The sequence below is a fragment of the Phaethon aethereus genome (assembly GCF_964289735.1).
Source record: "Phaethon aethereus genome assembly, chromosome: 11".
NCBI classification, from domain to species: domain Eukaryota; kingdom Metazoa; phylum Chordata; class Aves; order Phaethontiformes; family Phaethontidae; genus Phaethon; species Phaethon aethereus.
Window position 1 is genome coordinate 5676062 of NC_138587.1, and position 24618 is coordinate 5700679.

Here is a 24618-nt window from a genome sequence, read left to right on the forward strand (position 1 = left end):
ACAAAGGACTCTGAGCCGGTCGGATGACCCCAAGGGATCCGAGAGCAAAGTCCTGTAGTCGGGGTGTTTGCTTAGCCTGTACGGCTGGCTGTTTCTGTTCCATGTGAAACCAGACGTGCACCATCAAAATGACTGACGTGGCCAAAGGCCAGGGAATGGCTGTGCCGAACCCGGGCCGTCTCCTTGCCCGGCAGTATGCCACCGGCTTCCCCTCCCGTCGTGCTGGGCTGAGCGAGGGGATGCTCCCGACCCAGAGACGGCGAGGAGGAGGAGAAGCGCCCTACGCATGTCGCAGGGTGGTGGCCATGAGGAGGCCTCTCTCGTCATGCCTGCTTCCAAAAAAGCTTTTTATCCATGTACAGGGGGAACCCAGAATGGTAACCTCCAGCAGCTCCTCCTGCTAGTTCAGCGCTGCCTTGCAGCAGGCATACCTAGCCAGTCCGGTACGGCAACCGGAGGTCACCTCGAGGGGCTCCTCTGGGTCCTGCCAGCAGTAACTCTTCTTGGCTTTAGCATTGTTTGCCAGCCTTGCAAATTGCACTGTTCTGCTGCTTTTTGGCATTTTGGAGGTGCGTTTGATGCCTGGAGCCGTGGTGCCACCCGTTCTCTCTGGCAGGAGCAGAGACCCCAGTGCCGCTTTCAAATTCCGTCCCCGTGTAGCATCAGCAGCGCTGCAGCTTCTCTGTGCGCTGCTGTCTAACCACGAGGGCTGTTGCCTGAACACCTCTTTAGGAAATAATTCAGGTGGTTTTGTTGCGTGTACGAAGTTGACTGTTTTCCTCTTTAAAGAAAAGATGAGCAAAAGCTCTTCCCGTGACTGCCGCCTTTATAAAAAATTTAAAATAGCTTTTGAATGTTGGAGGAAAACTTGGAACTATGAGCCAGCTAAATATACTGTATCATGAAACCTTGGGGACCGTTGAAATGAGAACAGTGGCCTGTTACCTCTAAGAAGGTGTTTTATTGAAAATACGCCGACATGCATTCCCCACAGACTGAGCAAAAAACGGCGAGATGCCCGGTGGTGAAACAGGTTATTCTCACAGGTGAACCAGAATATATACCTTGGCACTCCTGGGCAGCATGCAGAACGGACTGGTAAGCGTTTTTACACAAAGGGGCCCATATTTAATCCGATTTATTTTAATTTAAATCTGTGGCGCTGTATGTGCGTAGGCGGGGGGGTGTATATGCTGCGGCGGCAGCAGGCACGGTTTTTCGGAAGAGGGTTCGGTGTGGTGAGGCGAAGCATTGAGTCTCCTGCCGACAGAAGCTGATTGCCAGGAGAGGGCAGTGCCTCTAGCGCTGGTTTCACCCCGGCTGTACCTGCACCAGCCCCACACCGGGGTGCCCCACCTCAAGACGTGCGGCCGGGGGCTCCGGGGCCGCTCAGCCCGCAGCGCCCGCCTGCCTGCGCAGAGGCAGTGAGCAGGAGAGGATCTCTCTGGGGTGGCCAGCAGTTCACTGGTTAATACTCAACGGGCAAAACCATGTTGGATTGACGTTTTGTTTTGTTGATGTTTCGTTCTGTGGGTTTTTTCCTTACCATGGCAACTTTAACATCATGACAAAACACCTACTTCTCCTCCGGGAGCCGTCGCTGTTCTCGTGCCCAGCAGGTTATTTTGGTAGACAGGGGTTGTTCTTTTCAAGCGGAGGTGTTGCCATCTCCTACCAGATACCACCTCCAGTCTTTCCTGCCCTAAGAAGGTTTTCTCTGTGTGAACACCGTGTTTCAACCCATGGCAAAAAAATGGAGTTTTAATGGAAACTGCAGCATTTCCTCTACTGTACGTGACATAAATGCTATCTCACATAATTAAGGAAAGTAACCGAGAACAGTTAGCGGTGATTACCTTTCAATATATTGTGTACTTTGGGGCAGAAAAATAAATTATGAATAATGCCCAAGCATACTTGGAACAATTTGCACACTGTGCTGTGAGTGATGCAGACCTGCTGGTAGAAGAGTGTGCTAATAAATTTTACTTTGCGGCGGAAACAAGAGATTACAGTTTATTAGGAAAGGAGATGGCAATTTATTAAGATCAATCAAATACGAATGCAGAGCAAAAATGTTGCCATTTTTTGTTTGTTTATTTATCTGGAAGCATGGGGGGTTGCAATTATATAAAATGTGTTGTTTACCTGTGATGTTTGATTCATTATTAATATTTTTATGTTTAGAGGGAACCATAATTTTGCTGAAATGTCTTCCATAACTCCTGCACAATCATATTCATAACTCACCTGAATGTTGACACATCCTGCTGTGTATATATAAATTAACTAGTAACACTGGCATTATAAAATGATGCATTAAATGAAGATGTGAATGGTAATTTAAAGCATGCCATGAAGTGAAATTTAAGCCATTGTACAACACTGAGGGGATTTAAAGAGCCTTCTTCGTGCAGAATTTGCAGGGGCAATAAGGAAAATGACAGTTTCACATCAAAAAAAGGAGAGCAACAGGGACACAAGCATTACTGAAATGTTAATTGCTTTGGTCTTCTGTTTTGCTAGAGACACCATCAGCCTAAAAATCGCTTTTCTGCCTGAAGATACTTTACTGTGAGGGCATTAGCTGGGATTATTAAAAATTACGCCCCCCTCCAAAATGTTTACTTTGTCCTTTTTCTCAGCACTTTGTGGGTAATAAGTTTCGCTGTTTCCTGTTTAGTCAGTTGTTTTCCCCATTTGTTTTCATAGGTCTTTCAAACAGCAACAAGGGAAAAATGAAGCATTCTCAAAACAGGAAAATGTGATTTAACCCCACAAAAATGGGCCTGGGGATCCAGGAGTGGGAATAGTATCCGAGACAGATTTTTCCCTCAGAACTGCAAACGGCCACTTGCTTGTAAACCGGCCGGTGGCTCTAGCCCGTGTGCCGAGCAGCGTACGTTGGCACTCGCCTGTGCCAGGTTTGGCGTTGGCTCCAGCAGGCAGGTGGGCTCCTCCGTGCTGCAGCAGCACCGGCACCGAAGTTCACCTGAATTACCCCCAAATTTGTACTCGGGGAGGGGGGTGCAGGGTTTGGCCCACCGTCTGCTGCCAGAGAGCAAAGTGGAACCTGTTTGGCCCTGCCTGCCCAGGGGAACATCCCCAGGCCATGAACAGAATTAACCTTGTATTGGGACTAGACATAGAATTTCCTAATTTGGGGCAGGTTAACTCCTCATTAGAGGAGTTTAGAGGTTAGAGGAGGCTGCTTTTGTCTTTTCTTTCTCCCTTGCTCCGCAGGCAGCTGGGGCTTTTCGACGGGCAAGTCCATGGCTTCTGCATGGATAGGTACGTGCAGAAGTCTCTGATAAAGTGTACATGTAAATAATGGCATAACAAAACATTTTCTTCCATTGCATTTGTCTTCATCGTACTTCATAATCTCTTTCTCTGACTTGGACCTTAGAGCCTAGTATCCATGCTATACTCCAGGGATGATTTTTTTTTTCACCTAGGTGTTGATATGGCCACTTGATGTGAATCAGATCTCGTGGGCACACGGTGCCAGGTAGCCACCTAGTCTGCCACGCTCTTTCCCTGTTATTTTTAATTTGTTACTTTATGTGTTCAGTTTTGAACATCCCAGTCTGATTGTCTCTGTCTGTGATGACTCTCCATTAATTGAATGGAATTAAAGTGGGAGTTTATGGTTCTTCTTGGTCCTTTAAAATACTTTGCTGGCTTAGAAATGCATTATATTTCATGGTGACCTTACTTAACAGGGGCTACCATCTCTGTTACTAGGGGAATAGACTGAAGTTTTTAGCCCACAGCAGATGTTGGCTGAGCTTCCAGGTATGAAGCTTTTAAATGAAAGGGTATAAAATGCTTTAAAAATATGGCTTGCAGGTTCTGTGGCCAGCGCTCAATGCTTAGAGAGCACCTTTCATTTTCAAAGTGTTTCGCAAATATTGGTCTACAGAAGATCCTGAAATGAGTAGCCCCATTTTGCAGATGAGACAACAGAGGTGTTGAGGCTGTTGACTGCTTTTGAAGTGGTGGGTGTGCAGGCAACTCCAGAGCAAGGCCAGAAATTTTGCAAACTGAGCTCTGAGACAGAGGCACCCTCAATGTAGTAGCCGTTTAAAAAAACACCAAAAATTTCTAGGTGACTTGCCCAAGGCTGGGGAGAATTGTTGGTGCCAGAGCTTTTGCTTTGCCTGTAGCTCACAGCCTTGCGCTTACATTGCCATGTTATACTTTTTCTTTGCCCCCAGAAAGAAGAGAATGCCTTGAGCAAAATTGTAGGCTGTATAGAGTCTCCTTTTTTTTTTATAAATGCGGTAAGACAGAGCTCGGTCCAAAGGCGCCTGATGAGCCAGCGGTCAGGACAGGAGGAGGGCACTGGTCTTCCGTTGAGCTGCATCTACCTGGATATGACCGTGTTAGAAAACAAGGATTGAGGATGTGGCTTAGCAGGACTGAGGTTTGTGTGTGTGCGAAACATTTGTGCTGAGGAAGGAAGACAAGACAGATCAGAAGATTTCTGAACTGGGATCTGTGGAGGATCCTGTGGCTGGTCTGCAGAGACCAGGGTGTGCGGCCCTCTCCCTGTTTCAGCTGCAAAGTTAGTACGGGTGTGTTAAATGCACAGAGCTGTCAATGCGCCTTCGCCATCAGTGCAGTCAGGGATGCTGCCGCAGTGATACTCTTCACAAGTGCAGCGGGAGGAGGAGGTGGTCCGCAAGAGGAACTGTTGAAAAGTTTAAGTCTGTGGATTCTTTAATGTGTTTCCCAAAGCAGTCTGAGTTCCTCGAGATTACTTTGAAGTCCAGGGCAGGAAGGATTCTTTTAAGTGCAGGCGATAATTATTACTAGCTGATCGCATGTGTTACCGGTTTATATTATTATTGAGCGTCCAGTGTGTTGGAGCGCGTGCGTATTTATTTGCATAGATATAATACTTAGAAACACCGGCTGTTCCCGTGCCCTTTCTGTGCTGACCTGCTCGGTGCGTGTGTGCCCCTTTAAGAGGCAGGCGCTTTCTGATTCATGTAGGCTGTTTCTGGCAGATTTAGGGTCTTGCAAAAGATGCCCTTAGTCCCTCATTAAATATTCATAAGAGGGTGGGGTCACATTTTTGTGACCTGAAAAAAATCCCATTAATAAATTTGTTATCTGACACGAAAACACTTTAGGGTGGAAAGCAACGCGGAGCGCATCCCATTTAACATCAGCTCACAAGTTGTCAGTAAATGGGGTCCTTTGTCTTTGCTTCTTGCGAGGCTCTTTCAGCAGCGTCACCGAGGGGCTATTGTCTCGCAGCCCTCCGCGCCCGCGGCGAACGCGCGGCTCCGCGGGGGCGCGCGGTCAGGGCCGCGGCTGCCTTGCCGCTTACTTGCAGGGTGAAGCAGCGCCCCGCATCCGTCCCGTCCTCGGACACGAAGTGAACATGTCAAAAAACAGAACTGCAATAGCGGGAGAGATTTTACCCGGTCCCGCTGCGCGGGGTGGAGCGGACAGTGGCTTTTTGGGCAGGAGCGGACAGGGCACCGGGGCGCGGCGCTGCCCGGGTAGGGACGGCGCACGGACGGGACGGCGTTCGGGCGTGAGGGCCGGGGAGCGCCGGGACGGCTCCTTCGCGCTCTTCCCCCGCCGGGCCGGTCGGGGAAGGTCGTTCCCAGGGCCGGGGGCCCAGCCCCGCGCTGCTGCCAGGGCGCCGCGGGCCCCAGCGCGACGTTCTGCGGCTGGAGGCTGGGCCGCCGGGGGCTGGAGCGGGTGGCCCGGCGGAGGGGCCTTGCACCGCCCCGCCCCGCTGGAACCCCGTGCCGCTCGGGGGGGAGCAGGGGGTCCCGGGGCAGGGCAGGCGCCGTCGCCTGGCGCGGTGCAGGCTGCTGTCAGAGGCTTCTTGTGGTTGGCGCGTTCCGTTGCTGTTTTGTTCCGGCAGTTCGCTCCCGGGAGAGGCGAGCGGAGACACTTTTCGCGGGAGAAGAGAAAGTTGCAGCGGGGGGTTGGGGGGGGTATCCCCGCTCTGCCCGCGGGCGCTCGCCCCGCCGAGCAGGTTTCCTTCGGCCGGGCCGGGCCTGGCGCGCAGGGCGCGGAGGCAGCGCGGTGCCGGCCGCGGCGGGGGGCGGGCTGGGCCCGCGGGGCGCCGCGTTCCGGGGCGGGGTGTGCGCGGCGGCGCAGGGCGGGGCCGCGCGGGTGGCGGCGCGCGGCGGCAGCCGGCGAGGAGCGCGCCCCGGCACTCCGCCCGCGCCCGCGGAGGCTCCGTACCGCTCCGCGCCGCTCCGCTCCGCCAGCCCGCTCCATGGCCCGGCGCGCCGCCCGCCGCCCGCCGCCGCCCAGGTGGGTGCCTTGCGCGGGAGGGGTGGGCGGGCAGGGCAGGTCCGCGCCGCTCCGCAACTGGCGGAGAGAGCCCGGGGAGGCTGGGAAAGCCAAACGACGCTGCAACCCCGGCGGGGTTGGCTCCTCCGGCCGCGACTGAGTTTGGCGGCCGGTCCCGCCGTACCCTCCGCCGCGTGTGAGGGGAGGGAGGTACCGTGTGCGCGCTTCGCAACTTGCGAAAGGCTTTGAAAAGTGGTTGTATGCGTGTCTTGCCCGTCTTTTGTTCTGACAGCTGGGGTGCGCGTAGGTGGCCGGGCAGTTTGTACCTCGGTGCGATAGTTTGGAAGAAGAGCGGGGAAGGAGGGAAAGTGCCCGGAGCCGGGCTGAAACGCCCCGTCAGGGTGCGGTGTCGGGAACCGGGGCTGCCGGCGGCATTTCACCGCCCCCAGGCAGTTTGCTGGGGCGGGGGAAATGAAGTGGGCGAGCTCTGGTTTTGACATTGCCTGGTGTTACCAACCCCGGTGAAATGCATGTAACGGGATCTGAGTGTAGCCGAGTTAAGTGTCAAGCCTGCGAGCCCGGATTTCGGTGCAAATGAGATGATTTTTCGAGGGGGGGGGTGGTGGTGGTGATGGGGAGGAGGGAACCCTTAGGAAGTGGGTGGTAAGTTTAGAGCAAAGTGCATATACACTCTTCCTCTTTGGAATTAACTCCTTCAAAGCCAGCTTGTTTTACAAAACACTGAGGGTTTCGGCTTGTCCTTGCACCCGTTGTAGGGAAAAGCCACTGGGTAACGCGACACGGCGTCTCAGTGCGTGTGCCGGCGTTTGAAGCGTAACTTACCGTTTTGTGTTTTTAAATAAAAACAAGTTTGGTGGCAGGAAATGTGAATCATTCGGGGTGACTAAGATCTGTTTATGAAAACGAAATGGTTGGATTTATTCTAGCAGTGAGTTGAATTGCTAACTACAAGAAATCGCTGAAGTTTATTTCTAATAAAAAGGGACTTACGCAGGCTAGTTTGCCTGTTATAAATCAACTGAAATGTTAAAATCTTTTTCATTTGGAGGAAAGCTAACTGTCATGCCTGATGCTCCCGGGCCCAATCCTGGAATGACTCGTGTGTGTGCAATAGCTATAATAGGAGAGGAGTCTCTCTCCCTCTCTCTCCCCCCGAAGCAGTAAGCACTCTGCGTGCTGAATCTGTGCTTGCCGGATCGGGCCCCTCGTCGGTATGTTTACTGTGCATAAGAGCTTTCAGGCATCTTGCACGTCTCTACCTCAAGTTAAAAAGCAATTCCGTTTGCTTCTAGCTCTTCTAAAAGTCATGGCTAAAATACGTGTTTATATGCGAACATGTCATTAGAATGTGCTTCTGTCTGGTTAAGAAATGGCTTTTGTTGGTTGTGTATTTATTGCAGTGGCAGCCTAGGAAGCCTCTCAAAGCCGGCACTCTCCCCTGCTCCCAGCCAGCGGAAAATCTGCTGAGGGCTTGCAGTGATCTCCTGCGACAACTTCCAAAAAACTTCATTGATAAGGCTGCAGAGATGAAACCCAAATCCTGCCTAAACAGAGTAGCTGCCTTGGCCTAGGCTGTGATAGAGCTAAACTGCAAACTGATTGGTCTGACACTTTATAATCAAAGTTGATTTATTGTTCATTAGTAGTGCATTAGCCCTTTCAGGCAAGACAGTTATTTGTGTAGTGGCCTGTCAAACAAAAGACCACTAGCACCTGTCATTTCCAAACCATGAGATAAGCAAGCAGATACTAAGATAAAGCAGATAGAAATACACTGGACTGAGATGAAGTTCTAGCAGTTTCCCTGTAAGAAATTTAATGTGCTGGTCTCCAGCGTGTAGAGGAACTGGGCTACAGAGCGAGGGGGTTCCCCCACGCCGGGCCCATCGGCAGGAGAAGGCGTTAGTGATGAGCCGGGCGTGCGCGGCGTGGGGTTTCAGGGCACCGCCGAGGTGAGGAGGCAGCTGGGGCAGATAATGAATTGGGAACAGCCAGTCACTGATACGGAAGACGTGAATGCTGTTTTGTAGCCTTAATTTAATTTTGTTTGATTTTGGGTTTAGCGTTGAGAGCAAGAGTGAGGCATTACTTGTGTTTTGTCCCCAACTCCTTCCTCCTTTTCCCAATGGACAGATGTCATGAAATGATGCTCTTTACTCTCAGGGGTTAATCATATGAAAACTTGATGACATCACGGCAGAGCTGTGAGAATGTCAAAATACATCTGCTGCCATATTCAGACATATTGCTCTCCCTCCTCTCCCCCTATATCAGCTCCCCTCCCCTTCTCAAAAGGGAATGATCTCATGACATAAAACAGAAAACAACACAAGTGTCAAAAGAAAACAAAATTAGTGAACTTTTGTCTGCCACCATAGAAACGAGGATTAACTTATGTTATTCCAGAGCATGGAATGGAGACTATCTGCATGAGGATATATAGTGTATTGTCTTCTGTGAATTTTCATTTGACAGGGATTTTGGAGGCTGTGATCTTAATTAAATCTCAACTGACTCAAATAATGCATCTAAAGGCATGCAGTGTTGCGTAACCTTGCTGAGTTGGTAAACCATAAATCATCAGAAAGCTTATGATAGGAAGGGCTGCTTTGAATTTTTTTGTTTGCTACAGTTGTGGGTTTTTTTATTTTTTGTCTTATTTAATGTACACTTTACCATACTGTACCACCACGTCCTTCCGTTTTTTAAGCAGCATAATTTTTGCTTTTTTTTTAAAAAAAAAAAAAAAGATAAGCTCTGAGACATGCTCTGACCAGTCACTCAGCTGAACTAAAGAGAAGCCATAAATACAATGGGATTGACAGGGAAGAAGTGAAACCCCAGCACTGGCTTTCTGGGCATCTCGCCGCTCCTAGGAAGGTGTGGATGCCTCACGTTTTTCGACAGCTGGATGAGCCCTCCACACATTTAAAAAGTGTACCTCTTCGCCTCACGCTGAAATTTATGCTGGGGCATAAGTAGTTCTCAGACACTGCTGTGGAGTCGTAACGTATCGCCCCTGGGTTGTAATGGGTCACAGATGGGTTATTGCACTAATGGACGGCGGGCTTTGACGTCTGCGCAACTTGGGTTGATTTTAGTTGTGCGCGAGGAAGAAAAGGGTTGCAACAGTTGTGTGAGGAAGCAAAAGGGATGGGTTTTTAGGCGTTGAAAGCGACGCAGGGCAGTCAGAGCCGTTTCTTACGCAGCGTTTTAACCTGGCAGCGCGCGAGCACCCATGTTGCTCGAGAGTCATGTTCTTTCTAAAATACCGAAGCTAACTAAATTACTATCTCAGTGTAAGATGCTTTGCTTTCTGTATTTGTGATTGCATGCCCTGGGCAGCTGAAGGAAAGGTAAGGTGAGAAGGGTTTTTGCATTCAAAAGTTTAAGGAGTTGCAAAGCTCTTGTGCTTTCTTGCTGTGTATTTCTTAGTCATTTTAGAGCTGCTGTAGACAAACCTAAGCTGGAAGGACACAGCACTTCGATTTACTTGATGAAAACATTTCCCGGTAGCAAGATAACTTAACTGATGTTGTTTTCTCCCCTCTTTGCCAGGGAAAAGTGGTAGCAGGGGTAGTTTATCAACACCTGCAAAACTAGATTGTGGGAAAGTCCTGACACCATAAGCTAAATTTGTTATTGTTTGGTGAAAGGCTTGGCTGGTTTTAAGCAGTTTGTTTGTTTTATTGAAAGCAGAACTGCATTACTGGAAACTACTTTGCTGTAGTTCAGTTAAAATGTCCTGTACTGTTTTGTTTTTTATAAGGTGCTTACTTGCTCAGCTTCGCTTTCCAGTTACAAGGAAAGGGGAAAAAAATACATCATGCGCTCATCTGCAGATCTAAAGTGGCCGTGCAGAGGCTGGGGAGGGAGAAGCAGCACTGGCAAATATCTCTTCCCCAGCCTTTTTTTTTTTGTTTTGTTTTGTTTTTCCTTTTTAACCTTTCCAGCACAGTTGCCTCTGCTAGCAGGAGAATCTGTAGTTTGTATTGAAGTTGAATGAATGTTAGAAAAGCCAGACTGAAAATTGAACAAACAAATGGAATTGCTAATTGTTCTGTGCACTAGTTTCGGATGGATTTGCCTTCATTGATTAGGTAAGATGCTGTGTTATTTGGGAGGGACAACATCCCCTCCTCACCAAACTGACAACGGGTTTTAATTTTTAAGCTTTATCTTGCCCTTAAATCTGAAACATCATTGTTCCAATAACTGAGAACAAGGTAAACCAACAACATCAAAAAGGTCGGCTTCTGTGATTTCTCAAGGGCTTGTTATTTTGTACTTTCCAATTCTATTTGATGTCTTGACAAAACAAGATGACACAAGGGAGAATACATTAAATTTTGATTTTCATCTAACCTGTTACAGTAGTGGCAGCTTAATTTCTTTTACTTTTTACCGAAGATGGCTTTTTGCACAATTACTCTAATTGCCACGCCGCTTTATGAGAAGGTTTCTTCGTGGGTTTCCCATTTGCCTTGATTTTGTGAAGCATTTTTTTGAACATGCTGTGACCTTTAACACGGCAAGCTTGCTGGTTGGAGTGTGTCTTCATTAGAAGTAAATCAGTGAATGGCAAGATTGTCAAAGAAGCAACTGATGTTTTCTCATTAGAATCTAATTTGCACCGTTGTGCTTAGCTGTGATGTTCAGCTGTAGGTGTCTGCCATAGGTGTGAAAAACTGCACATTTTAAGCAAATAAAGTTTACAACAGTTAGAAAGGCTGCAGTTGCAACCGGAGTGGCAAAGCCTGACCGAGTGCTTAAGCTGAGCTCTGTTTTGTGTGGGAAATAAGCAGCATGATTTAACCGGGTGAATATTTTTTAAGAGCTCACTAATTTTTTCAGCTGGCCAGCACAATATCTGTCTTCTTAAACGCCCCAGGTTCGAAGAGCGGGCAGCTACGCGTTCGAGTCTTGCCGGAGAAAATACCCGGGGAGTGGAGAGAGGGCTCATCCTTGCCTAGAAATCTCTGTCGGGAGTTGCAGTTCTTAAAAATCTGCCATAGGGGAAAAGAAAAAAGTCCCTCCGTATAACACTTCCTTTTCGCTCACATGAAATTCTAGGCATATTAAATGTTGCCGGTTCAATCATGGTCTTTTATTATTTAATTAAGCTCTCCTTAATGTGTTAATGAATTAATACACAAATGTAAGGAGTCTGACATGATGTTCATTCTCAGTATATTAAGGGTGTTTGGGAAAGAGAGGGTTTCAAGGGGTTTTCAAGGGCTTTAGGGGTATTTTGGATGTCTCTAAGCAGGATTGCTTTTGGTTTATTTGAGGCTTTTTTGGCAGAATATGTTGATCTAACATTTCCTTTCCTAAACTCTGGAAAAAAATACGTGGTTTGGTTTTGGGTTTGTTTTGTTTTGTTTTTTTAAACTGAATCATTGTAAAATATCACCAGTGTTCGGAACCATGTACAGCAGGTTACAATTTTTCCTTTCATGCTGGAGCAGGGAACAAAAACGGTAACTTTTTAAAATGTGAAAAATGATGATGATAATCTTGAGGTTGAAATCTCACTCAGCTTATTAAATGAGTATTTGGTTGTGTGTGTTCTGGTTTAGTCTCTATTTGACAAATGTTAGATGTAGAAAGGATTTAATTTATGTAAACTTTATATTTTTATGCAAATTAAATGGGTATTTATTATAGCAGAAACAATTATCCTGGCACTTAGTGAGAAACCTGGTATGCATGAGAAGTGGTAGATAAGATCCGATGTTTCATTCTGTAAACAAATATGAAAATATTCCTGGTTTTCCTCAGCTAGACGAGAATACAGAAGACAGCAGACATCCTGACGTGCCGGGGAATGCCAGCATAGCCCATCGTGCTGCCTTCCGTAGGTCAGAGGGAGATCTACCCTCCTGATAAAATATAATAAACAAAATTATAATAATAAAATGCTAATTTAATTTTAAAGAGGGTTGTTCCTTCCCCCCCCCCCCCCCTTTAATAGGGAGTTGTATTGTTACGGAGAGAACAGTTATGCTAATGACAGACTACTTAGCTGATTTTACATTAATATAATAAACATTACCTGTCCTAATGTGTTGTACTGTATTACGGCAAAATAACTAAGTCTAAAAGTGAGATTCCATTTTGCATAATGAAGCAGCATTGCAGTTTCTGCGGGAATAATTCTAACAGCGGCATTTTTTTGTTGTTATTTTGGAGGATGGAGTAGTCTGTCGGAAATGTTTTAGTCTCGGGATGGAAGCAGGTCCTGCCTTCAGCACTTCGTATTTTGCTGGGCTCTGCTCTGGCTTGTGGCACCGTGCTGCTATCAGTGGTTTATCTGCTCCTGTGGCATGAGCAAAGCTGTTTCGTATTGTTTCGGCTGAGATTTTTTTGCATTTCAAATGTATTGCACATAATAGCTTTCTAGTAAGACAGCTCAAGTTAATTGTTTGGTTTTGCCTAGCCGTATTTATTTTTGTTTGTAGCCCAGTATTTTTAACTGTTCCTCAGCTACTTGCTCTTTCTGCGTTCAGCTACGTTTCGCTCCCTTTAACTTTTACCACAAAATCTTTAACCGAAGAATTGCTGTTTGGAAATCCAAAGTGCCTGCTATGAGGTCTTGCTGAAATCAAGTTTGAACATACATCGCAGGAGAAAAGGATTTTCTGGCAGGGTTATTCTTTATGAATTAAGGAAATCCTCCCCGTCTTCCGTGCATGCCTGCTAACAGTTAACAGGACCACAACCGTATCCAACATCAAAGGCACGTTGTGTGAAAATGGCATTCTTTTTTTTTTTCCACTTCATACAAGATTAAACTACTTGAAATTATTTATCTAGTATTTAATTATATTAATATTGGTAAAAATGGGGGAATGGAGATGATTAAATAGGACTAAATCATTTTCTTCCCCATGCTTCTTGCCTGGGTTGCGTGGAGGAGTGACAAATGCATCCCTGCTGGAACTCCGCTGCGAAGTTAAAGGTGAACTTGGCCCGAGTTAGTGGCAGTTTCCCTTGGTCGGTCTGGCCAAGTGCGGCGTGTTTGCAGAGCTTGAAACTGGGGGTAGTGGAGGGGACTGGGGCGCATGGGAGGGCTTTGGGGGATGTGGAGAAACAGCGGGCAAAACCCTGGGAGAACTAGTGTCTGAAAACAATTGTGAGTATTAAAGACATTTTTTGCCGTTGATGGTATTAGCATGTCAGCAGGTCTATACTAGTACAGCTCTGAAAGCCAAATTGCAGCTGTATTTTTACCTTTGCTGCCAGGTTTACGTGCAGCTGGGTATCTACCACACCCTATTGTTATCAGTCAACAATACCAAAAGTAGTTCATTAATCATATCAATAACAACAATCGTGTTTCATGTGGAAAATAGAAATAAACAACTTAAAAAAAGGAAAGATTGATTTCTGCTCTGCATGCTAACTTAGCATTCTTTAAATATATCTGCCAGTAGTTTAATTTGAACTTCAACTCCCTGAAGGCAGTAAGACAGAATTATTTTAGTTCTTCATAAACTGCCTTCTGTGATTCATTGTTAACTCATAAAACACACTCATTTTCATGTACTTAAACAGTTAAGCCATTTTTAAAGTTGGTTTGTAATTTTTTTTGGCAACACATTTAAGTTGACATCTGAGAGATAGAAATCTAAAATTAATTTATAGCCCTCAGTTTAGGTTTCGTTTACTATCAGACAAAATATCAGGAATAAATATTTTTTATCTAACGTAATGTAAAGTATATTGCACAGTATCTAAAGTTTAGTTTTGACTGAATACACTCAAAAAGGGACCCATAAATATTAGAGCGCTGTAGTTAAGAACTTACATGACTGTTTTAAATACTATTGATTTAAACCACTGGCTAGATTTTATGAATCAAAGTGTAATTTCCAAGCTTTGGCTATATTTCTCATCGCTAAAGCACTCTCTCTTGTGTGCCTTTAGCAGCTTTCCAGACATTCAACACGGGATTAAATGATAGTAGTTACAATGATCAATAGGTTAAGACCGGTACAATCACTCTTACCGCTAATGACCTCGGTAGTAATGGGTAATAAAGTGTGGGCTATAATAGCCTATTGCTGGTGCTGCATGCCCTTTGATTCCTAGTATTACTAGGGACTAGCTACATGAAAAAGTTGGACGTTGGGAGTTAAGAGAGTGGATATATGGGCCATCATTCTTCACTGTTAAAAGTCCTCAAACCGTACCTGGTGCCCATGCTCGTCCGGGGCGTGTGTGTCACTTTTAACACGGTAGTTTCTGGTTTATTTGAATTGGTTTGTAAAAGGTTTCCGTAAGTCGCTTTTGTGATAAACTGAAGCACAAACTTGGGCTTAATGTGGCTGTTAGCCGTGTTTATAAATGGAAGGCAGGACCTTCTTCAGAGGTGCAGACGTGTGAAAATGTGGTCTCAGATGGTAAAATGAACCACTCAACGCAAACTTGTACTCCTAGGTGTGCCATATATATATATGTGTGTATATATGCGTGAATGTGTGTGTGTGTATATATATATATATATAAAAAATTTTTTTTTTTTTCCTTGCTGGTTTAAGTGCTTGTGTTCTAGCAAAGGGTGTGCAGCTAGGAGATTCTTCACCAGAAGATACATGGCCAGTTTTCAAAGGTAGGGCCAAATCCTTAGATTTATCCCAAGATAAACGTGCAGAAAAGCCATGGAAGTGATTGGGAGTTGTCTCTGCATAGCTGACGGCAGAATGCGGCCCTTCGTATTAATCACCCATGTGTAGGGTTTACAGCACCCCACCCTATTCCTGTCTGTATCCCTGCTTGTCGTCATAAATCTGACTGAAGAGTATTTGTGTTGTCTATCTTCCAAGAAGGGCACAGAAAACACTTAAACATGCTTCCTCTTCTGTTTGCTCGGTCCAACTTCAATGAAAGGTAGTACAAACCCGAGGGTAAAGTAAACCTCTGTGGGCATGAGAATAGTGAAGGTGAGTCACGCTTCGGGGCGAAGGTAGTGACGGCAGTATTTAATTAAATAACTTTCTACTCTCAGAAAAATTTTGAAAAGACTACGGATTAGGATATTCTGGATTAATGGGGTTCCCCATCCTGATGACTCAGCGTCCTCGGAGCTGGTCCTGCGTGGCGAGCGGCGGCACGGTGCGGCGGCCAGCTGCTGGCTTTCCCGTAGGCACGGGCCGGCGGCGCTGGCCACGGGAGAACGGCCACCGGCTTCGGTGGGACTGGCGTTTGACCCGTAATTAAATCTCTGTTTGTCGGTGTTCACACCTGCCTGGACCACATTAGACAGGTGGGAATGCGCAGCGCCACGGGGAACGCGCAGAGGACGTTGCCGTGTTTGCGTTAACGGGGTGTCGGAGGCGTGCGAGCCTTTGCTCGACTTTGTCAGACAAATGTTTTCAAGGCAGTGTCTGGCCCTGGCACACAACATGTACACAACAACACCGGGAGATGTGCAGTGTACGTGCATCTGACCTTCAGGAACCATTTTTAGTTCATCAAAATTAGTGATGCTGAGAAATCAGGACATCAGTGCATAATGACTGTGAAATTAGGAATGAGAGCTTGCTATGCAAATGACAGGACAAATCATGTGAAAAAGTCAAGATAAACTGCGTATTAAGACATTATGTTACATAAAATTAATACTGCATTTCTCTCTTGCTTACTACTACACTGGAAGATTTTTTTTAAACTCCTTTATCTTCTGATCAGCTATTGTCTGCTGATTTTTTAAAAGGTGGTGCACAGAAAAAGTGCTAAACATATTATTACCTTTTATTGTAATACATGAGATGACAGGAGATCCTTTTTAGCAAAGTATATCCTTTACTGCTTTTAGTTTTGTGCTGTCATGTATTTGATTTGAAACTATAGAAAAGTAAGGTGCTTAAATATTACCGTTAAAACTCATATGGGTTTTGTCTTTTTTCTCTATTGTGTGGGGGTTTTTTTCCCCTCCTTTTCTTTTCCTTTTTTGGGGTGGAAGGTAGAGGGGTGGGTTTCTAGAGAAATAGTCTTCTTGCATTACTAGGACTGACAAAATGGTTCTCATGTAGTCTGCAAATTAAACACAAGTGCAGTGATTATTTTGAATAGCTAAATTACATTCTAGAAAGCTTGCAGAATTCATAGCATTGTCATTAGGTATCCGCTTGAATACAATTTGTGTAACCTTGGCCAAGACAGCCTGTCATTTTAATGTCAGTGTTTTATCTGAACAAGACATCATCCTTTCAGATACAGTGTACAGGTTCCTTGCAAAGATGCCCGTGCAGAAACGTGTTAACAGTTGCAAATATGAAATGCTATCAAGTTCATCACTGTAGCTGTTTGTCACTGAAATGTCATGGAAAGCGGCTTTTAATGGTATCTCACATAATATGAAAGAATTGAAGACATCTGTATGCTGGGTGAATATGGAATGGTAAAGACATCGTGGTAGGGCCTTTCTGTTAAAATTGCATAGGAGTGTAGTGCTGTTATTCACATCACTGAGCCTTCCTTCAATTTTCTTAAAAACCTGTCGTAATAGGGTCTAGATCCCATCAGCACGGGATACTCGGCTGTTGGGTTTCGGTACGGAAAGGCAAGGGCTTTCTGGGAGGGAAAGGACCCAGCTGACGGTTTCTTGTAAAAATAAATAAATCTTAATGGGGTTTACTTTGCTTGCTTTAAAGAATTCCCGTCGCAATAATGTTTTGCAGAAGGGGAATTTAGTCGCCAGGACAATGCGGTCGGTACCTCTGGGCCCGCTGCGGTGGGCTGCAAGGACTCAGTCGCCTTCAGCACCCTCGGTGCCAGGCGCGGGCTCCCCCGGCGCGGGGACGGTGGGCGGCGCGCGCAGGGGAGCTGCGGCGATGCGCTCTGACCCCCTCTTTGCTCTCCTCTTGCGCTTCAGGTTCCAGTGTCGGTGGCTATGATGACACCTCAAGTGATCACTCCCCAGCAAATGCAGCAGATCCTCCAGCAACAAGTGCTAACTCCCCAGCAACTCCAAGTCCTGCTCCAGCAGCAGCAGGCACTCATGCTTCAACAGGTAATTGTTTTCTCAACAGCTGCTCCGGAGGCCCCTGTAGATACCGGAGGGCTTCGCCTCCCGAAATGTTCCCAGGGAAAGAAGCTGCCCATGTCTCGGGTCCGTACCTCAGGGCAGCCGTGCTCTGAGATGAACTGACTGCTCCTTTGTTTTTAATTCTAGAAATAGCTACTGGAAACAAATCCAGGGAGCAATGCTAGGAGTGTTTCCAAGATCAGCTAAATAATACAGATGCATATTTAAGTGTCAGGACTTCGGCAGATGTCCCTGTTGCTTTTTGCCTGCATCCCCCAGAAAGCATGGTGTGCTCTGATTAATTGGAACAAACAAGGTGGTAGGGCGATGCTTCCCATTTTAGACCTCGTTACATCCATCTGGAACCATAAGGGAGTATGGAAATGGTAGCAATAAAAGTGAAGAGGTTTGCAAGCCTTATTCTGTTTGATTTCAGCCAGCGTGTGCCGTGTGGCGTGTCTGTGTTTCTCACAGCCCGTGGTCCTTTTTCAGCTGAAAGCCGGCCACCGACGAGCCCCGAGGCTCCGTTGTCGTAGGGTTCGGCACAGCGGGGGCTCGCGAATCCCGGGCGGGTGTCAGCATCCACCCCAGCCCGACCTTGTGTGCTCCCTCCGGCCCGTGCCAGAACGCTGCCTGCCCGGCGCACATCTGGGGAGCAGGGAGGAGGAGAGCATTTCCCAGGATGTCTATGCATGTATTGAACAACACTTAATACAGTCAAACCCTATCATTTAGAAAGCATGTGCGTCTCACAACAGAGATTCGCCAGGCTCTCTCAGCAAGGGCATTTTGGCTTTGTTGTTACAATCAAAGGTCATTCCTTGCCTTATTTTAATTAGTTTGTGTAGAAAATGGTATGTTTTTCATCAGTTCATTTTGGAGATTACTTTTCAAACGATAATGCCAAGAATAGTCAGTGTGCACTGAATTTATTGTCGAGTTTCAAACTAAAGGTCAGACCATTACAGATAAAAGGATGCTATTTTTCAAATCACAGTTTGTGTTACACCAAAAGGGACACTGAATTGGCTCGCCACGTTGTTACTTACCATCTTTCCTTTTCTTTGTAGCAGCAGCTTCAAGAGTTTTATAAGAAACAACAGGAACAGTTGCAGCTTCAACTTTTACAGCAACAACATGCTGGAAAACAGCCTAAAGAGGTACAGACAATACCCATTTTACTTTCAAACCACAGATCCCCGGGGACTGTCTAGTGGCTATTAAACTGTCATTCATCTTATAAATGATTGCACCACTGAACTGACTCTATCAGGTCTCAGCTTTCAGATTTAGAGTTATTGTCCTGTTTTCGCCTGTATTTTCCTGTGCTTTCCATTTGCTTGCTGCCACATATTTTATAGCAGGGACCATGCCTTGATGTTCGGTATGAGTACTGGAGCGAGCATCTAGACTTGTATCTTGGGAGAGTGCTTTTGGAAGTTAGTTATGTTGTAAAGGGGAGGGGGCAAGGCAGCAGGCCCAGATACAGTGCTGTCCTCTCTAAACACTGCAAAACGCCGAGAGACGTTGAGTTTGGGGTTGCACTTTCCAGCTGGAGAGGTTCTGGTTGCACGTTCCTCGCGGCACGGGCTTAGCAGGAGGGCCCGCACCGGACGGCGTCGGCGGTGACACCGAAAGCGAGGTCCGAGATGCAGAGGCAGCGCGGGAACGCCGGCTGTTCGCAGCGTGGCGGCGGGAGGCCTCGCTCTGATGCCACCGCGGTCCCTGGCAGGAGCGGGACAGGCCGGGGTGGTTTCTGCCCGTCCTTTAAATACACTTTTCTTTCAAAATACCTGTCACGTCCTAAACTTGGTTTGTTGGTTTTGGTGTGCCTAAATTTAGCCTTGCTCTAATTACATTTGTTTTTAAGGCACTGAGTTCACTCCTCTAGTCACAAGGAGTTTGAGACTTTGGTGTTTAATCTGACCTCAGTGCTGGCTTGGGGAGATCCTAGAAAGCTGCCTCTTGGCGTGAGACACTGCGTGATGTCCTGCGATAGCGGCAGCGCTTGTGCATTGCTTTGCAAGTGGTGCTGCTCGAAGGATGCACCGATCTGCCCCCCGAAATTTTGGCAAATCGTGCCACCTGTGCCAAGTTTCTAGCCAGAGTGAATTTTTCCAGCTGACTTATAAACCCCTGAAAATAGGGGGGTTTATAATGGAAACGCTGACACAACCTTAACCGTAGCGCGCTTACGGGCGCCACTATAATAAAAAGGGAACAGATTAAAAAGTGTCTAAAATGTAAATCTAAAGGACTAACAGTAATTAAAATGGAAATGGCACAGGGAGGGAAGGCATGTAATTGTGAGATATCACTGTGCAGAATGCTCTCAGCTTTGTTTTGCTGGCTGTTTTTCTAATTCAGTAGGGCTTACTCATCAGTGGCAGTTCAATGCGCGTTAATGACTCTGGGATGCAGGCATCACTCTGGACAAAGAAATGATTATTGTGCGGTCAAAAGAAGTTCAAAGACAAGACGGGAATTTCAGTTTTTTCCTTAGAGATCCACATTCAAGAGCATATAAATTAAGCCAAATGTTAAAAACCACAGTCTGAAAGCTGACTTCAAAGTCACAACTCTCTAATTAATGAACTGCGAGCTTCAGTTTGGACAAGTCGTGGTTTGATGCGCCCATAAATCAACATGACAGGTCTGTTTCACAGTCTCAGACAGCGCTTGTCATTGAGTCACATCAGATGTAAACACAGCAGAAAAAAGGGGGAATATGAAGGAGGTGCAATTGATCAACAGAATTGGTAAAAACCCACTTTTGAAACGCATTATGCATGATCACAGGAAATGGCGATAGCCTCAAGAGGCTTTCTCCTTCTGCTGTTGCTTTTTTGAATCAGATTTCTAACAGCCTTCAAAAGGGAGAATAAGAATTATGGAGCTTCTCCCCTGTGGCTGGCAGGCAATAACCCCCTGTTGTTATTTTGTGCTTCTTTCTTTTCAAAGGCGTCAAAATTTAGTTTTTTAAAGATCTTTAACTCTATATTTGAAGACAAACAATAAAGGGCTGCCACTGTCATTCTTATCAGTTACCAGGGATTGTATTTTTTCTTTCTGTTGCCACTTCTTATTAACCTCTTATTTGGTCTATTAGACATAGTTTTGAATGCAAGCCTGCATGCTGGGAGAACATGAAAGTTCAGATGAGCTCAGAGGGCAGATAAAGAAATTTGAAGGGGAAAGTTACACAGCAGAATGAACGATAAAAGTTAACTCTTCCAAATTGCTGTTGTCAAACAGGAGAGCATCTCAGACACAAAGATGAGGGCTTGGAGCTTAAAGAAAAAGAATACTTTGTGTTAAAAAAGACGAGAAGGGAAGTTAGACAATGTGATGGCATTTCAATATCTAACACACTGATTTACTGTGGTCACACTTCTGATATTACACTATGGAAGGCAACAATAAGAAAGGACTTCGTCCTGTTTCAAGAAGAGCATTTTAACACGATAACTGTTAAGAGAACAAGGGGTCCAAGTCTCCTCAGCTTTTTCTAGGGTTTTGTGCGCGTATTTTTGCTGATGGTTTTAGTAGAGGCCAGTTTCAGCGATGCATTTCATCCCCCAGGTTTGTTCAGCCCCGTTTTTCCTGCCTTACGGAGGTTATTCTTGCTACATTAGCAGGCGAGCGGTGGTTTGTTTTCTTTTTTTTTTTCTTTTTTCTTTTCTCCCCCCCCGCCTCGTACTAAAAACCGATGTTTTCATGGTCACGTGGCGAGCGGTGCCGTGGTGGGGACCGGCAGCCGCCAGGCTACCGAGGGCCGAGTTCCTACCTTGGCAGATGGAACAAGCGTGTTCATGTGCTGCATCCCCCAAGGCATTTTGTTAGTGCCTTGTGCTGTTGTACCATCGTGAAAGAAGAAAAACACAACAAAGCTCCAAGCCCCGCTGGTAAAAGGGATCTGACCCCCAAGCAAGATAACGGACGCACCCCGGTGGGGTTTCCGGTGGGTTTTACTCGAGGGCTGCGCGGCGGAGCAGAGGGCGAGCACCGCACGGTGCCCGCCCGCGCCATCGCCGCCCTGCGCCGGCGCGGCCGCCTCTCGCCCGGCAAAGTCGGGGCTCCCCGAGGCAAGGGGGTCTAGAGGAGGACCCCGCTTGGTGCCGTGACGCTGGACGGAGCCAGTTGCTCTCCAAAAAGGGCCGTTTGTCCTCCGGCAGTTGTGACAGTTTATGTTAGGCAGTAGGGAGTAACCTAAGAAAGGAAAACAGACCTTTGACAGAAGCTTTAGGGAGGGGATCAAAAATGCAAGTTTTATCAGGATATTTCAGCATTTTAACACTGACTACTGACCTGACAACAGGACTGCACTGAGACCTTTTTTGTATGCATTCAATTGTGAGAAGTAAACAAACTGCCTTGTATCCTGTGTTTGGTAACTGGGTGGGGAGCGCAGTTTGGCAACGTGTCTTGCTTTTAAATTCTTTCTTGGACAATGGGCCTTGTATACTTTTATATCCTGGCTTTTCAAAGTAGAGAGCGTTCAAGAGCTTTTCTTAGGATAGCTGAGAAGACAACCAAACTGGCATCAGTCAATTTATATGAAGAGTTTTAAAAAAAATGCTAACTTTACACTCAGATGGCAAATAGGTAAAATAGAGCTTACTGTAACTAGATTTTTATGTAACGCCATTTATTGTATATTTTAAAATATATGTTAAGTATATATATTTAGAAAATGAATATTTATGGAGGCAAAGGTTACTTTAACTCTTAATATAACTGTTGCTGGGTCTTGCATTCATCTGATGCTGTTGCAAGTAGTTGAGCAAGCAGATCTGTCTGAGCAAGCTGCTGCAAAGAAATGCAAACTCTCTGGGTTTCAGAATATCTAAACATCTATTTGTTTAACTGTGTTCTCAAAGTCCTAGATTTTCTTTGGAAAGAAGATAAATTAACTTTCCTGTCAGGACAGTCGTGGCTGTACAGTTGGTTGCGGTATTAAGGTTGATGGGGCATGGTGGTACAAGCGGGCGGAGGCCGAACCCCTGGCTGGTGTCGCCAGTCCCGCTCCTGCGGCTCGGGTGGATTTTTTTCCCAGCTTGACACCAACAGGGAGTGGGGCCAGCGATCCTCTGGCTCGGTGTCAAGGAAGGGCGACAAAAAGCTTGGGATCTGGCTGGGGTTTGTTTGTGAAAGTGTGTAGTTTTGTAAAGAGTTAATTTTCTTTCCATAATTGTTAGACATAATGTGTATAAGACCTCCACCTTGATATGATTCCTAGCAGATTAGGGATATTAGATAATTTCCTTCTATTTATTGTACTACTGCACTGTATTATCTTTCTATCACTCAGATAATTACTAAGGAAATCTACATTAATTTTTTTTGGCTAGCACAAGGAACTGCTAAACACTGGCATGATGTATTGATGTTTTACACAACAAAAGTTTTCCTCCTGTCATTGTACAATAAATAAAAAGATATTTATCAAAATGCAAAGCCTTTCATGGATTTTAAAGAACAAAGCAAATAAAATACAAGATGAGCATGGAAGCAAAACCTAGAGGCTTCTTTAACTGAAAAAAATTAAGGACTCTGAAGCCTGGAGTACTGTACATATTAAACACTCACATTCAAGTAAGATGTTGTTTGCTAAATTATGAATGTGTGTAATTAAAATCTAGTGGCTGTTTCTATGAAAGATTTACAATGTTATTTCATCGTTTGTCATGGCTAATTAACAATATTAGATGAAGTTTTTCTTCTTCAAAGGTCTGATTTTTTCTCATTTATTTATGTCAGAAGTGATAAACAGAGTAGTTAAAAGCTTCTTCGGGTACAGTAGTGAGAAAAGCAACATGTTCTTTTACACCTCGAAGGTTCAAGGTTCACATCCCTGCGGAGTAAAGCAACTCCATCTTCTTTCTAGTGAGAATAATTAAAAATTTCAAAGTGCAGAAGTAGTGGCCTTAAATACAGCACAGAATAATTCCGAACGTAACAGAAAGTATCGTGGGGCTCAATGGATGAATAAGTGAGACTAAGTATAAGATACCATAAATTAAGCCAGTCCTATTGCCTTAATAGCTGAGACAACCCTTGCATGAGCAAACAGAGCACAGCGCAGGGTTGTTTCTCATTACGTCTAAGTGTGATGTGATCATGTGGTGTGATTCTCACGTTGTACGTGTTCTTTGCCTCCAAGAATGACCCAAGACTTTTAAGAGCTGCCAGCAGCGTTGCTTTCCCCACCGCTGAAATGCAGCCACTTGTGGGGTAAAACACGACCAACGTGGACCAGGGTGACGCAGTAGCGTGGACCAAGAAACTCTGCGTACATTTTTAGTTGGGATTGCAGGAGGAATTTAGGTAGGATGAAAGTAACTTCTGGAGGTGGGAATCAACTGCAGCCCCGTGGTTAGCTCTGGCACCTAAGCGTGCCTTGGGGTCTTTGATACGGGGCGGTGGGCTCACGAGCTTGCCTTGATAGCTGGTGACTGCGATCAGAACTTGAAGTGTGTTGAGACAAGGAGCCCTCTAAGCCCTCTGTTAATGCTTTGCTCTCTATTGACCAACGTGCATTTTTATTTTTGTTTTCCAGCCCCAGCAACAGCAGGTGGCTACGCAGCAGCTGGCCTTTCAGCAGCAACTCTTACAGATGCAGCAGTTGCAACAGCAGCACCTCCTGTCTCTGCAGCGTCAGGGGCTGCTGACCATCCAGCCCGGCCAGCCTACTCTGCCTTTGCAACCCCTTGCACAAGGTAGGTGAGGGGCTTGGGAGCTGCCGGCTCTGGCGAAGCGGTAGCACGCGCGCACGCAGGGTTGTCGCTCAGGAAGAGAGGGAGAGATCTCATAGGCTCATAATAAACGCAGAAAAACCTTGGCAGGCGGGGCGGGCATTATGCGGATCTTTTTTTGAGAAGAGGAACGCTGAAATCGTGGACCGCTCTGGCTAGCGGGAGGCGGGCAGTTTGGAGTTCGGGTTCAATTTGCACAGCTATCGCCGGTCTGGCAGACGGGAAGCTGCTGGCTGTACTCACCTGGGCTTGAAATCCTTCACAGGAGGCATCTTGATCGATTCTCGGTGCTGGGTTCCTGGCTAAGGGTAGTGCGAGAGCAGCTTTTCCTTTTTCAGATGTGTTATTTGGGCCCTTCCTGGCTGCAGCCAGGCGCAGAGGAGCTCTGATCCGCACGCTGCGGAACGGCAGAAATTTGATTGCCCTTTGCTGGAGCCGTGAGGGAGAGGTGGCAGTGTCTCCTCTCCACGCCTGTTTACACAGCCTTCATTTCACTGCCTGTGTGCATCACAGCTTCATTCCTCCCTCCACACTGTGGCAAAC

General features: G+C 46.2%; 1 protein-coding gene across 1 annotated transcript in view; it reads left to right on the forward strand.

The window, feature by feature from the left end:
* FOXP1 (forkhead box P1) overlaps positions 1-24618 on the forward strand; it is a gene marked incomplete at its 5' end in the record, with an annotated part of 164421 nt that overhangs the window by 74781 nt on the left and 65022 nt on the right. Inside the window, 3 exons of the mRNA XM_082004482.1 lie at positions 17168-17305; positions 18391-18480; positions 23880-24039. Coding sequence (XP_081860608.1) covers positions 17168-17305; positions 18391-18480; positions 23880-24039 — 388 coding nt within the window. The remainder of the gene's footprint in view (positions 1-17167; positions 17306-18390; positions 18481-23879; positions 24040-24618) is intronic.